The sequence below is a fragment of the Ursus arctos genome, unplaced genomic scaffold (assembly GCF_023065955.2).
Source record: "Ursus arctos isolate Adak ecotype North America unplaced genomic scaffold, UrsArc2.0 scaffold_10, whole genome shotgun sequence".
NCBI lineage: Eukaryota > Metazoa > Chordata > Mammalia > Carnivora > Ursidae > Ursus > Ursus arctos.
In genome coordinates, this window is record NW_026622764.1 from 62,868,941 (window position 1) to 62,882,262 (window position 13,322).

Here is a 13,322-nt window from a genome sequence, read left to right on the forward strand (position 1 = left end):
AAAATCAACGTCTTGGTGGGAGAAGCAGAAAAGTCAGATGGCACAAGTCTGGAGTACATGAAAGGATAAACGAGTGGGGACACACTGCAGTAAATCTACCCAAAATAAGTAAAAACCGTACTGTTTTAATGAGCTGTCTGTAAGCATATACCGAGAGTGATATTTATATGTACATCAATTCAATCCGTCTTATTTTAATTCAGCACTCCCTGGCCTATTACTTTCCCTCCCTTCCTATCCCTCCTATTCCATTTGAAAAATAAGCTGATTTTCTTTTTCTTTTCTTTTTTTTTTTTTAAAGATTTGACACAGAGAGAGAGAGGGAGCACAAGCAGGGGGAGCAGCAGGCAGAGGGAGAAGCAGACTCCCCACTGAGCAGGAAGCCCCATGTGGGGCTCAATCCCAGGACCCCCAGGATCATGACCTGAGCTGAAGTCAGATGCTTAACTGACTGAGTCACCCGGTTGTCCCTGATTTTTTTTTTTTTTTCCACTCTAAAAGCTAACTTACACTGTAGGGATTCGATAAAGTTCCAACATCATGAATAAGAGAACTAATAGTTAATAACAAGTGTAAATGAATTCCTCTGCATCCAGAATGAAAAAAACTAAAGAACAGAATAAGTGAATCAGACAACTGAAAGGTCTACAACTGGACTTTAATGAATAATTTTGATAAAACCCGTGTTTTTGCACGGATGCACAGCTACAGAACACACATAAAAGATAAACAAAAAGATTCTTTCTCTCCTTAAGTACCTTTTAGAATAGCCATGACTAAGTTTAACTTGATACATATTTCAGGGCTTAAAACACAAGAAATGAACACATTTTTGCACAGTTACATTTAAGAGACATAAATTTATTATCTAACATTGGAAATACTCTCTTGACATTTGATTTGTTACTCTTATTGGTAGGTTTGCCTTTTAAAAGTTTTCCTAGGAGACAATACAAGAAAAAAGTACCTACCCAGATTACCCATCATCATTCTTTGAACATTACTTTAGGAATAACACGATCTTAAATTAGCTCAATTTTGAAAAACATTGACAAAATGCGGGAGTGTTACTCTTACTTTTAGAATCTCTTTTTGAAAAGGAAATTGATATTAAAAATTGTTTTTGTCCTGACATTGGTGGAGTGAGATACATCTATACTGTTCACAAATTCAACACACAAGTCTGCTTTAAAAGAGAGAACACTAACAGGAAACATGAAACGAGAACTCAATGTTAGGAGATCTTTCATTCCAGTGTACCTAGTTAACCCCTCTCCTAGGTTTTACCAGCACATCTCTGAAAAGAAATGCACATCCTAATTTCATAGATAATTAACAATGATCATTTTCCTTATACATTTAAAATATGCTTACCTCTTTGACAGCTCCAGTCTTAACTGTAAAGAAAAAGTTATTTTAAGAACCCAAATTCAGGTGCCCCAACTACATTTTATCATCACAAGTAGTATCACAACTATCAGTGTTTCTTAAGAGGAGAATTACTGACATTGTGGGTGATATAATTATTAGTTGTGAAAGGCCATTCCAGACACTGTAGAACATTCAGGATTCCTGATTCAGTCACGAAAAACCAGGAGTTTTCAAGGTCACTGCGACAACCAAAAAATATCCATCCATTTCTGATTGACCCTTGATAAGAACCACTGAACTAAATGATCAAAGATTCACATTTATTAACTTTGTGACTTCCACAGAAAGTAACTGCTTCATTACCTTCAGTAACAATGACTGAAGAGGAATACTTTGTTTAAAAAAATTGTAATTAAACGTTATTTTGGAAAGATAAGCTGTTTCTTCAAATTCATGGTAATCTGAAAGGATTAGATGCACAAAGTGCAATACTTACTTATCCTCAAATTCACATACACATTTACCGGAAAATGACTGTTTATGTTTTACTGGCATATCTAACCCCATTTATCTTCAGTATAAAAATATGTCCATCTACTACAACAAAATAAAAAACATGTGGACCTTCTTGATAAATTCCTTCACACTGATGTTCCTGGAAACTGCTGCTGTCTTTGCTCCAAAACTTGCTGATTTAATAGCTGTTGCTGTTTCTGTAAAAACTGCACCACTTCTGGACTTCTTAATAATGACTTGAAAAGAAAAAAGAAAAAATATATTTATTAACATTATTCTTAAGGGATTTGATTGTCTTCATGCTACAAAATTACTCTGACATGTCTCTGCACAATATGCTTACAAAACAAAATGTGCCTGAACTGAATTCACACTTGCACTTGATGGCCTGCATTAAATTCCAACTAATAATAATAAAATTTGATGTCATACATCAAATTACTAAAATGTAAATATAATGGGTGAAGCCTAATCTTATCAGTGACTTAGTACACAAAGGAAATGCTTTCTGTGTCATGCCAGCATATATACTGTCTATGGAACATAAGAGCAAGCAGCCAAGAATAGCACTGGCCCAGGATTACAGCAAGAAAAACAAGGATATGAAATGGAGCCACATGTGAAAATGGCAGTTAGATGCCAGTTTGGAAATCCATTTAAAGGTTCATTTTTCTCACTAGCCTATTAAGTCTTTCTGAAGAAATTAAAAACAACATGCATGTGTGTGTGTGTATAGGTATTAATACAAGTAATATTAGCACATTACAAAAATTTCAGAAAAGACAGAATATGATGTAAAAAAAAATACAGTTTTGTACACCTACCATTTTTAAATATAGTCACAGAACAAATATAACAGACTATAGTTAATATGCTTTTACTTACCAAAGTACTTCTATAAATTGATGAGGAAAAAAAACTTTGGTCCCCCAAAATTAAAAAAGATAAAACGAGGTGGAAATACTATCATTAAATACTGATTTTAAAACTTAACATTAGAGCACAGTACATTTTCTAGTTGTTTAAAACTTATTGTCAACTATACTTCAATAAAAAATTATTTGTAAAGATGTACCATTATTCTATCTATAGATAGATAGATAATGTATTCACAATAATCTATTCAGCTATTATGAGACTGTTGAACATTTAGGTTGTTTTAACTATTTGTGATAATTACATTTCTGACAACATCTTTATGCTTAATTTTATCCATACATAGGATTTATTTCCTGCGGAGCTCAAGGGATGACCATTTTAGAGACTCCTTATACCACTACCCAGCTGCTTTCTAGAAGTCTGATACCAATATACAATACCACCAACAGAATGAGAGTACCCATTTCATGAAACCCCCAACATCACTGTGATGTCATTTAAATAATTTTCATTTGTTGTATTGTTTATTGTGATTTTTACTGATACTGAATACCTTTTTGTATCATTTAATAAATGGTAGCATTTCTGCTTTTATTCCTGTTTATACTTTTTGCAATGTACTGAAGCCAACATGTTTTCCTCATCAATTTATATATTTTGTAAACTAAAAATGTCAACCATATTAACTACAGTGTCTTATATGTGTTGCAAATATTTTCCCTATATGTTAGTTTGAAGTCTGCATTTTAACCACCATTTTTGACAATATTCATTTCTTTGTAATTCTATTTCTTTTAAGCTAGAAAAAGATTTTTAAGATTAAGTCTCAAGTCTATTTTTTTTATTTAAAAATCTTTATCAGGAATTTAGTTTGATGTATAGTGATATGATGAGCTAAACTCTTTTTTTTTGTCTTCAAATGATTACCCAATTACTTCCATATTTATTGAAAAATATCTCCTTTTCTGATTGAATTCTGATGCCTTCTAGCAAATTTAGAATAGAGATCCTTATCAAATATTGGTCTCATTCTACCTCCATACCACTAATGTATTTTTCCATAAACCAAAGAATTCAGTACCAAGTCTGTTTTAAAATCCCATTTTGCTCAGATATTCAAGGGTTAGTCAATGAAGATATAGGAACATAATGAGAGCATTATGAGATTCCAGTGTGTACTGGCAGAGAAGAACAATTCAATTCTCATGACCAGTTGAGTAAGTTTTAAAATCTCAAAAATCTAAATAATTCTAACAACTTCTGTTAATAAATGTGTAAGTACTTTACAGATACTTACCAGTCTTTTTTGATTTAACACTTGTTCTAAAAGAGTAGGTCTTGCAGGACGATCCCCAAAGGTTCCTGTTCTTTGTTTAACAATGGAGAGTATGTTATCTGTACTTTCCTGGGATAAATGATAAAAATGCAAATAGGATTAACATAATATAATAATCCATGACTGTACACTTTCAAAGATGAAATGAATGGGTCCTCAGCTTCTCTTCCTTCTTGCCCAGTCCCTGTGAAACTTTGGGAAAATCCCTCATTAAGTCATAGATAAAATGTTGGCAGTTAATTTTATAGAACACTCCTCACTCCCTTCTCCCTCCACAATTTCCAACTTCTTATCTCCAGTCTCTTGAAGGTCTCAAAATCAATAGTGGGGTAGAGTTAGGAGGAGCAAAAAGTTACTTGTGAGCTGTTTTCAGTATTACAAAAAATGCCAAGTGGAAATTGAACATTCTCTTCAGATAAAGCTATCCAGGCCAAATCAAAGTTTGTCTGCCTTTGGATGGAATATATAAACTCAAAGGCAATTTACATACTGCTAGAGACCCTCTGATAGTTTTTTGTCCAGTTAACAACAATTAATTGGGGGGGCGGTAAAATAATCAAGAAGCAACTGATAGACAAAGCTTTCAAAATTTGAAAGTCCCTAGGAGAAAAATGACGAACTGGCTTTGAAAAGACTGGAAAACGCTGGTATATTTATCTCCTGCCATTGGTACAGACAAAATAGTTAAGTCCTAAAATGAAAACCATACTCTGAGACATCCTTACCCATACAAACTCGGCAGCCTAACTACCAAATATGTTATCCCAGTTCCTTGACAGAATCTTAAATACAATTTTTCTGGCATAACTAAATATTGTAGTTAACTGAGATATTCTGACTCTTATAAAACCACGGTACAATACTGACCACATCCAAAAATGCTGACTAAGCAAATATAAAACTATAAATGTTTTACCATAAAGCCATGCCATTTGTAAATTTACTCTTCTCTCTTTGCTCTTCATTTAGGTGGTTACTAAAGCTGTTTTCTTCTCTTGACCTGTCTCTACTGGCCTCTGAGTTCTCTGTTAGAATAGCCACTTTCTCTCTTTCATTATGGGAAGTTTATCAACCCGATGTGACAAAAATGTTCAATCCCTAAACATTATAGGCCGCAAAATGTAAAAAAACAAAAACAACTATAAAAAGAGCATTCTGATACCTAAAGAAAACAAAAATAGTATCTTCCTCTCTCCCCACAGGATAACTATGTGTGGCACTGTTTCATTTTTGTGTGCACAAGAAAGGGAATCACGAAACTGACCTGATGACAGAGTACCCTATATTCTCACAACCCCAAACAAAGCACTACGCAGATTCACAATGTTAATGTCACAAAATCACAGAAATTTCTAGTAGATATAACCTTGAGTCAGCTAGTCCAAACTTCTACAATGTTGGGATTCTCTTTTCAAAAATTTTCAACACCTTTTGCCCTAAGAGCTTACCAACTTTTGAGGCATCCCGTTTAGTTTTAAATAACTACAACATTTAGGTAAGCTTTTATTTAGGCTGAGCTGAAATACATATCTTTTGTGATTTTCACCTAAGGGTCCTAGTTACATAGAACTATGCAAAATAAACCTACTGCTTCTTCCAAATGATAGCCTTTTAGATATTTAAGGATAATGATCACTCCCATAAGTCTATTTTTTTATCCCTAGTTCCCTATGTGTCTCTCCTATAGCATAATTTTTAGATGCATGGACTAAACGTCATATACATTTGTTCCTTATTTAACTTGATTCACGTAAATGATTTTAAATACCTTAATTTCTAATCTTGCTTTTCACACCACAGAAAACCCCTATCACCACTTGTAAGTCCTACTATAATCATCTCCTAAAGAATCTCTAAATCTATAGGCTTCAGCTTTAATCCACCCCATTAGAGTAGAGCCCGTTACTTCCTAACTAGAAATTTCGTTTGAAGACACCAAACCCAAATCCCATAGTCTGATATTCAACACCATAGAAAGACTGGCTACAAATTCTCTTTCCAAATTTATTTTCCATAAATTTTCCACATAAATATTCTGCTTTAGTTAGAATGGTCCCCTTGCTTCTTCCCAAAAGTGGCATCTGTATTCTCGCTTTCCTTTCTTTACTAAGATGTGTTTCTCTTTCTTTTATCTACCAAAATTTGAGGGAAGCAGTACAGTGTGGGGATAGAGTGAAGGCTCTAGAATCAGATTGCTTGGGTTTGAGTATTTGCTGGCTGTACAACCTAGGCCAAGTTACTTAACCTCTCTGTGCCTTAGTTTCCACGCATGTAATGCTGAAGGGTGTGAGACTCCATTTACAGCTTAGCACAGTGCCTGGCACATAAGAAACTTAGCTGATTAAGCTTAAACTATTAGCTACCCTTTCTGGTGTATACTGAGTTATATCTTCTCTGCAAAGCCTTTCCAGAGCACCTCAGCCTATAAGGAGCTATCCTCCTCTCCACTATTAAAATAATACTATACAGTTGGCCCTTATTATATCCTGATGATAACTGTTTGTTATTTTCTTTACCCTCAGTTCGACAAAGATAAAGACTTACAGCTCTTGAAATCTCAGAACCGGTCAAGTGTCCCGTAACATAAATGGTATAGCAAGGTATTAATTTTTCCTTATAGCAGTTACTTCTCTTTCCTAAAAAAGTGATGCAAATTATTTTAGAATAGGCAGATTATTTTATAATAGGAAAATCCTTTCTGTGGGAGGTGGAGGGGGAGACTTAATTCAGTATCTGTTTGCCTTTTATACATGTTCCTCAAACTGTAGATGCAAAAGCTGGCCAGTTAGAAGAAGAAAGCTATAGATAAAATAGTTCTTTCTTGAAAAGAAGTAATTATCTTCTCTCTCTGTGAAGAATTCTGAAATGAATTTGGAATGTATAGAGGGCAAACAATGACCCTTACTAACTTTCATTTTGTAATAAGTGAGATGCTTGTTTCCACAATTACTTGTAATCCAAGATTTGTTAAAATATATTTTACAAGGATGTGGATACAGGTTTTAAACCTAAGATCCACAGGGGTCCTGAACTCTGTAATGTGTATGCAAAATTAAATACCTACCTATGTGTATTTTTCTGGGAAAAGAGTTCATTAGGTTTCATCAGATTTTTAAATAGGTCCTTTTACCCTAAAGAGATTAAGATTCAATGGGATAAAAGGAAAAGAGAAGTCACTCTGACCCTAACCAGTGAGAATTAAGTGTGAAATGCTGATGACTATAGATTTTAAAAATATTTAGAACATCACATTTGTAAACAATTCCAAAGTCTAAAATTTTAGCAATGAGGCAGCTGTTCAAGTCTAGCAAAAACTAAGAAAGGTAAACAGTTTTAGAATACATCCTAGGACAGCTTTCAGTTTAAAAAATTTTCTGGATAATTTTTAACAAAATTCAACTTTTCAATGAAAATGTACTGAGGGATTATAGCTTTTATTAAAAGGAGGAAGGCACACAGGATGAAATATCTGCTTAACTATAACAACTTCAAAGTATACCACTAATAGTGACAGTAGTTTACTGACTTACTATCTGTGAGACACTGTGTGAACACTCAATATGGACTATCTCACGTATTCACTGCAATGTTACAAACCAGGTACCATTGTAATACCCATTTTACAGATGAAGAAGCTGTGCTTAAAAGAGTCTAATAACCTGTTCAAGGCCATACAGCCAGCAAATGATGGAATGGAGATTTGCAGCCAGAAGTCCAACACCAAAGCACTGGCTTTAACCTTCAACACAGTTCAGGGGCGCCTGGGTGGCTCAGTCGTTAAGCGTCTGCCTTCGGCTCAGGGCGTGATCCTGGCGTTCTGGGATCGAGCCCCACATCAGTCTCCTCCACTGGGAGCCTGCTTCTCCCTCTCCCATTCCCCCTGCTTGTGTTCCCTCTCTCTCTGGCTGTCTCTCTCTGCCAAATAAATAAATAACATCTTTAAAACAAAACAAACAAACAAAAAAACCCTCAACACAGTTCAACTCAAACACTCCAAAACTCTTCCTGAGGCTTACACCCCATTATTATTCCATCTTCTTTTGTAAGGGCACTAAGAAAAGGGCTAGTGAGAACAGGGTACTAACAACAGGGACTGAGAACAAGGTATTAAATACAGGGTACTAAGCATGGGAGTAATGACAACAGGTCTATTAAGTATAAGGCTACTGAGAACAGAATTACTGAGAACAGAGTACAAAGAATAAGATTAACCGAGAACAGGACACTAAGAACAGAGTACTGAGCATAGGGGTACTAAGAACAGCTTACTAAGCATAGGGATACTGGTAACAGTATGCTGTGAATAGGGTAATGAAATCAGGAAGAGATTACCTTCTCCAAAGTACAATTTCATTTAGGTTCCTAAGTCTCTTTGCCTGCTCCTTTAGCGATGGGTAAGATCAATCACTTACTGTTTTTCCAGCCCATATCCCAGATCTTTGAAATGACAGATCTGCTGATGTATCACATCATTTCTATTGATCTTTATTCATCTATCACAAGGATGCAACAGAACTGTTAAGGCTTTGCACGTGTGTGTGTAAACTTTAATTTAGGACAAGCACTCACTAACTCTCAGCCACAAGTCCAGCCACAGCAACCTGGCCCATCTGGGAGCGGGTGGGTAGTGCTGGAAATGAGGTTCGCGTTAAGAGTGGAGTTTCTTCTAACCACCTCCCACTCCCCAAGACCTCAGCTAAGGTCCGATACCTCCAGTCTGACGTTTCCCGTGCTGCCAGGCTGGGCGGACCCACTGCAGTTCAGAGCCTGGTCACTTTTCTTCTTTTTGTACTTGTCCTTGTACATCTTGTTGCGGTGTTTTTTGCACATCCAAGGCTTCCGCTGCTTGGCCACCTGGCTCGTGGTCTCGCTGCAGCCCTCGAAGGTGCAGGTCTTGCTCATGCTACCCCCGCCGCTGCCCCTTCTCCGGGCTCCCCCGCTGCCACCCTCGCCCCCAGAGTGGGTTTCCTCGTCCTCCAGATCCTCCAAACTAGCCGTGCTCTCGCCTCCCCCCGGGGCGTCGGAAGTGTCCAGCAGGTCGGCTTCGTCCTCCCCCGCCTCCTCCTCGCCAGCCCCCGCCACTTCGCACAGGTACCTAATGGGCTTGGCTGCAGCAGTGCCGTCCCCCAGGGCCGGGGCCTGCCTCAGGACGCCCTCGGCATTAGAGTCGTCCTGCCCTCCGCAGGGGTGCATCACCAGCAGGGTAAACTGTGAGGCCGGGGCCGGGACGGGGGCTGGAGCCAGGGCCTGGCCCAGAGCAGGGGCGGGGGCCCCGGGGCGGAGCGCGCCACTGGCAGCGCCGGGCCCCGCACCCTCGACAACACCCTGAACCTCCGTGCTGCTGACACCGTTTGGGGGTCCAGGACCCCAGCTCTTCAGCACCTGCAGGGCCCAACGGCACTTCGCAAATCGAAGAACCAGGACACGCGAAAGGGAAAATCTCCGGCTTCGCGAAGGCAGCCCGACTGCGCCTGCGCAGGAGCATTTCTACGCCGGTGCCTTTCAGGGAACTCGGTGACTCTGAGGGGCGGGGCTGAGCCGCCAGTGAAGGAACTGACTGCGCAAGTGCGGCTCTGGGGCTGGCGGGAGGCGCAGCGCTTCGCTGGCGCCGCCGCTGCTGTGGAGGTTGTGTGAGAAGTTGAAGTGTGCGGGCGCTCGGTAAGACGGCGCTTTTTTTTTTTTTTTTTTTTTCTGCTGAAGCTTACTGTGTTTAAAAAGTTTCAAAACACTTGTGCACTGGAACTCCACGGTGTAAATTAAGATTGTTCGTGAGCGATTTTATGACTTGCGGCATTCGGACGCTAATTATCGTAATATTTTGTCACTAACTGCCTGAAATGGGAGCTGTGAAGCTGGGATGTGGTGATGTCACACCTGGGACCGCTAGTTAGCAGTCAGGGAGGGCAGAGGCGGCCTGTTTGAAAATGATACAGTGGAGAAGGAGTGGGCCAGACTTGGGCCAAAATTCTATTTGTGTTGAGAGCTAAGTGATTTGTTCTTGATAAATTTTTCTCTCCTGGAAACGTATTTATTTGATTTTTAGTGTCTGTCCTTTGCTATGACCGCTGAGGTAAGTCTTTAATAACGTTTTCATTAAATACGGTGAAAATGTGTGAAAAGCAACAGTGAATGACAAACGTTAAAAAAAACCCCAACAATAAATGATCTATCATTTTTACCACTTGTTGCACAGTTGCTGGTTGCTAAATCTTAAATTAGCCAAATCTCACGGGGGAACCGATCCTGCCAGGTCTTGGACTGAACTGTCTAGTTGTGCTCTTTCTGGGTATTCCTTCCTCCTTGCCTAGTCGGGTTTTGAATTCCACCTATTGCGAAGGAAAGCAGTGACGATCCAAGGAATGATAAATCCACTCACATTAAGGTGTTTGGGTGTTGATGTGTGAATAGATCACCAACTACATTTCAAAGAGAGCCACAGTGGATGGGAGAAGGTTCGGAATTCGACAGACCTGGGTGGCACTGTCCTGTGTGACCAGGCCTAGTTTGTGACAGCCTCTCTGAGCTTTGGCTTTCTGAGTGGTGAAAGGGGCGTTCTGTGGTGTGCTAGACCAGGTTGATGAGAGCCAGTTGTTAAAATATCAGGAGTTTAATGAGCTGGAGGTTAAACACTTTCATTATTAAAAATTAAATTACATCAACAATTAAATTATTTTAAAAACAAAAGTTAAAGACCTCAAAACTCATCACTTTTTAATTGTTTTCCAATGTTTTACTATTAACAACGCTTATAAGATTATGTCTGTTGTATCTGTATGTGGAAATACTGTGGAGTGATGTGATACGGCACATCTCTTAATTGCATTCAGTGATGTCACATTGGTTGCTTGAAACTAGCCATGGTGAGAGTATTTACACTATGGAAATTGTCCAATGAAACAAAGCAGAGCTTGATTTACTGTCAATTGTCTTCAGACTTAAAGTGATAGTAAAAATGTTAATGAAGATTAAACTTAAAATGTTTGATCTGTGTCTGTCACATTGTCAATAGCCTCCCAAAATTGAGAAAATATTCTTTCAGTATTTGAAAACTACCGTGATTTCAGCAAAGTAGTTGCTTACATCATTGAAGAACAAGTGAAGTCCTGGCATACATCTTCATTGTTTCACTTTTGTCTTACTCATTAATATAAACAAAAATATGAGCCAACATTCATGTGAGAACTACACTCTGTCAGTACTGTGAGCAACTTCTTTGCTGATTTGGATAAAAATCAAGCATTTATTTATAGTTTGAATTCATGACACTGCTGTTGGTGAAATAATTATAAAAGCTGACAGTGGATTTTGCAAGTAGCAAGTCACACTGAAGTGTGGGTGTATGGAATTTACAATAAAGAGCCTTGTGATTTTTATCATTATTTGTAAATCATGTGCTAAACATTTTTTCTATCAGTTAACTCTTTTAAAAATTTACCAGCATATCACTGAGAGCAGTGCTATTTAAATCCTCGTACAAATTCCTGTTATGGTATTCAATGAATGACAGCAGGGGTTTTTTTTAATTTTATTGAGAGATAATTTACATATCATGAAGCCCACCCATGGTAAGCATACAATGTAATGATATAGGCCAGGAGGGAGCAATTGACTCCTGTAGTACTGCTTTAATATGCCATTTTTCAATGTTAATGTAATTTAACTGTAACTTAGGCTTCTTCCTTTGCTTAAGAAAATGATGTATGGTGATGGGTATTAAGGAGGGCACTTGTGATGAGCACTGGGTGTTACACGTAAGTGATGAATCACTAAATTTTACACCTGAAACCAATATTACCCTATTTGTTAGTCAACTATAATTTAAATAAAAACTTGAAATAAAAAAAGAAAATGATGTATGGTTGTTTTTTATGTAATTTGTAATTCAAAGAAAATTATTTTACACATAGAACCAGAGTTCCACATGTGTTTTTCTCTATTTCAAATTCTGTAGACTAGTTCACCTTCTCTTATTTTTTTCTTCCTTTCTTGCTTTTAAACAACAGTTTTATGTTTCTTTGAGAAGTAATATATGCTTTGTGTTGGAAGCTTAGAAGGGAACCATTCTAATTTCCTTTTTTCAGTCACCCTAGGTGTTCTTTCAAACTATGAAACTTGGTGTTCACAGAGTACCAATATTCGGCAGAAGGGAACTTAACCATTGTGATTACAGCATAGTAGAGTGGTCTTAAAAGCAATTATAACCCTCATTTTTATCTAAGAAGACTTCTATGGAAATAAATATTTAGGTCTTGGATTTTATTTTATTATTTCAGATGAAAAAAGTAAACTGTATTATATATCATGTTTGTGATATTGATTGAATGAATTTTATGATCATTACAAAACGATAATTTTCAACTCTACCACTTCCTTTGTATTTATGAGTTGGCATTTTACTGTAAGGAAGAGCCTTCCCTTTTACTTTATATGTTTATTTATTGTTTATATACTATCAATATGGACTCAGGGATTAATGTTTTATTTAATGGATTGCAGTCTCTTACTTACCTTATTGATTTTGCTGCTCAAATTGTTCTGGATTTGGCTGGACTTTCTAGATTTGGCTGGTAGTAGTCCTTCAAGTTGCCTCCTATATCCTTTTGAGCACTCCCTTGCTTTCTGGCACAAGAAGGTATTCCAGACCTGTCTTGTACCTTCCCAGCTCGAGTCCATTTCTCCTTTCTCCTAAGATCTCTGATTCCTTTTCATGGGGAATGATATCTAGACACCAAGATCTAGGTGCTAGATGTGCTCGTTGTTACTAGGCACTTTCAGCAGGTAGAGATAAAGGGAAAAAATCCAAATATGTGTATATCTATATATGTATATATCTGTATCTAAGCATGAATTCATGCTGATTACTGATAACTCCAGTTCAGATCCTACCTGCAGTAGTCTTTCTTGCCTTCCCCCATTCCACATTAGTATCTTCTTTCTTCCCAAGGAGAACTTTGTTGATGACATGAGTCATCATGAGATGAGAAATTTGTTCATGACAATCTATATTACATGTTATATTTTATTAGTTTTTTAATTTAATGAGTTTTTTAAAAAATAATTTATCCTTTACTTCCAGAAATGTAAAAGGCATATTAAGAAAATAAAAATGAACAGAGTTCATTTTTGAGCCCATATTTGTATTTCTTGCATCTGTCAGTTCATGGATAATGCATGACTATAGCAAAAAACAGACTATGCTTAGACTTACAGATACATTGTT

General features: G+C 37.4%; 1 protein-coding gene and 1 long non-coding RNA gene across 2 annotated transcripts in view; one reads left to right on the forward strand and one right to left on the reverse strand.

The window, feature by feature from the left end:
• Window positions 1-637: 637 nt before the first annotated feature.
• RFXAP (regulatory factor X associated protein) lies at window positions 638-9,596 on the reverse strand. Its single transcript, XM_048215571.2, has 3 exons — window positions 8,813-9,596; window positions 4,064-4,171; window positions 638-2,123 (listed from the first exon to the last, which is right to left on the reverse strand). Exons 1-3 carry the CDS (start codon window positions 9,293-9,295, stop codon window positions 2,013-2,015), a joined length of 702 nt encoding a protein of 233 aa, XP_048071528.2. The 5' UTR covers window positions 9,296-9,596; the 3' UTR covers window positions 638-2,012.
• LOC130543137 (uncharacterized) overlaps window positions 9,479-13,322 on the forward strand; it is a 224,543-nt gene continuing 220,699 nt past the window's right edge. Inside the window, exon 1 of the long non-coding RNA XR_008958226.1 lies at window positions 9,479-9,760. This is a non-coding gene — a long non-coding RNA (uncharacterized LOC130543137). The remainder of the gene's footprint in view (window positions 9,761-13,322) is intronic.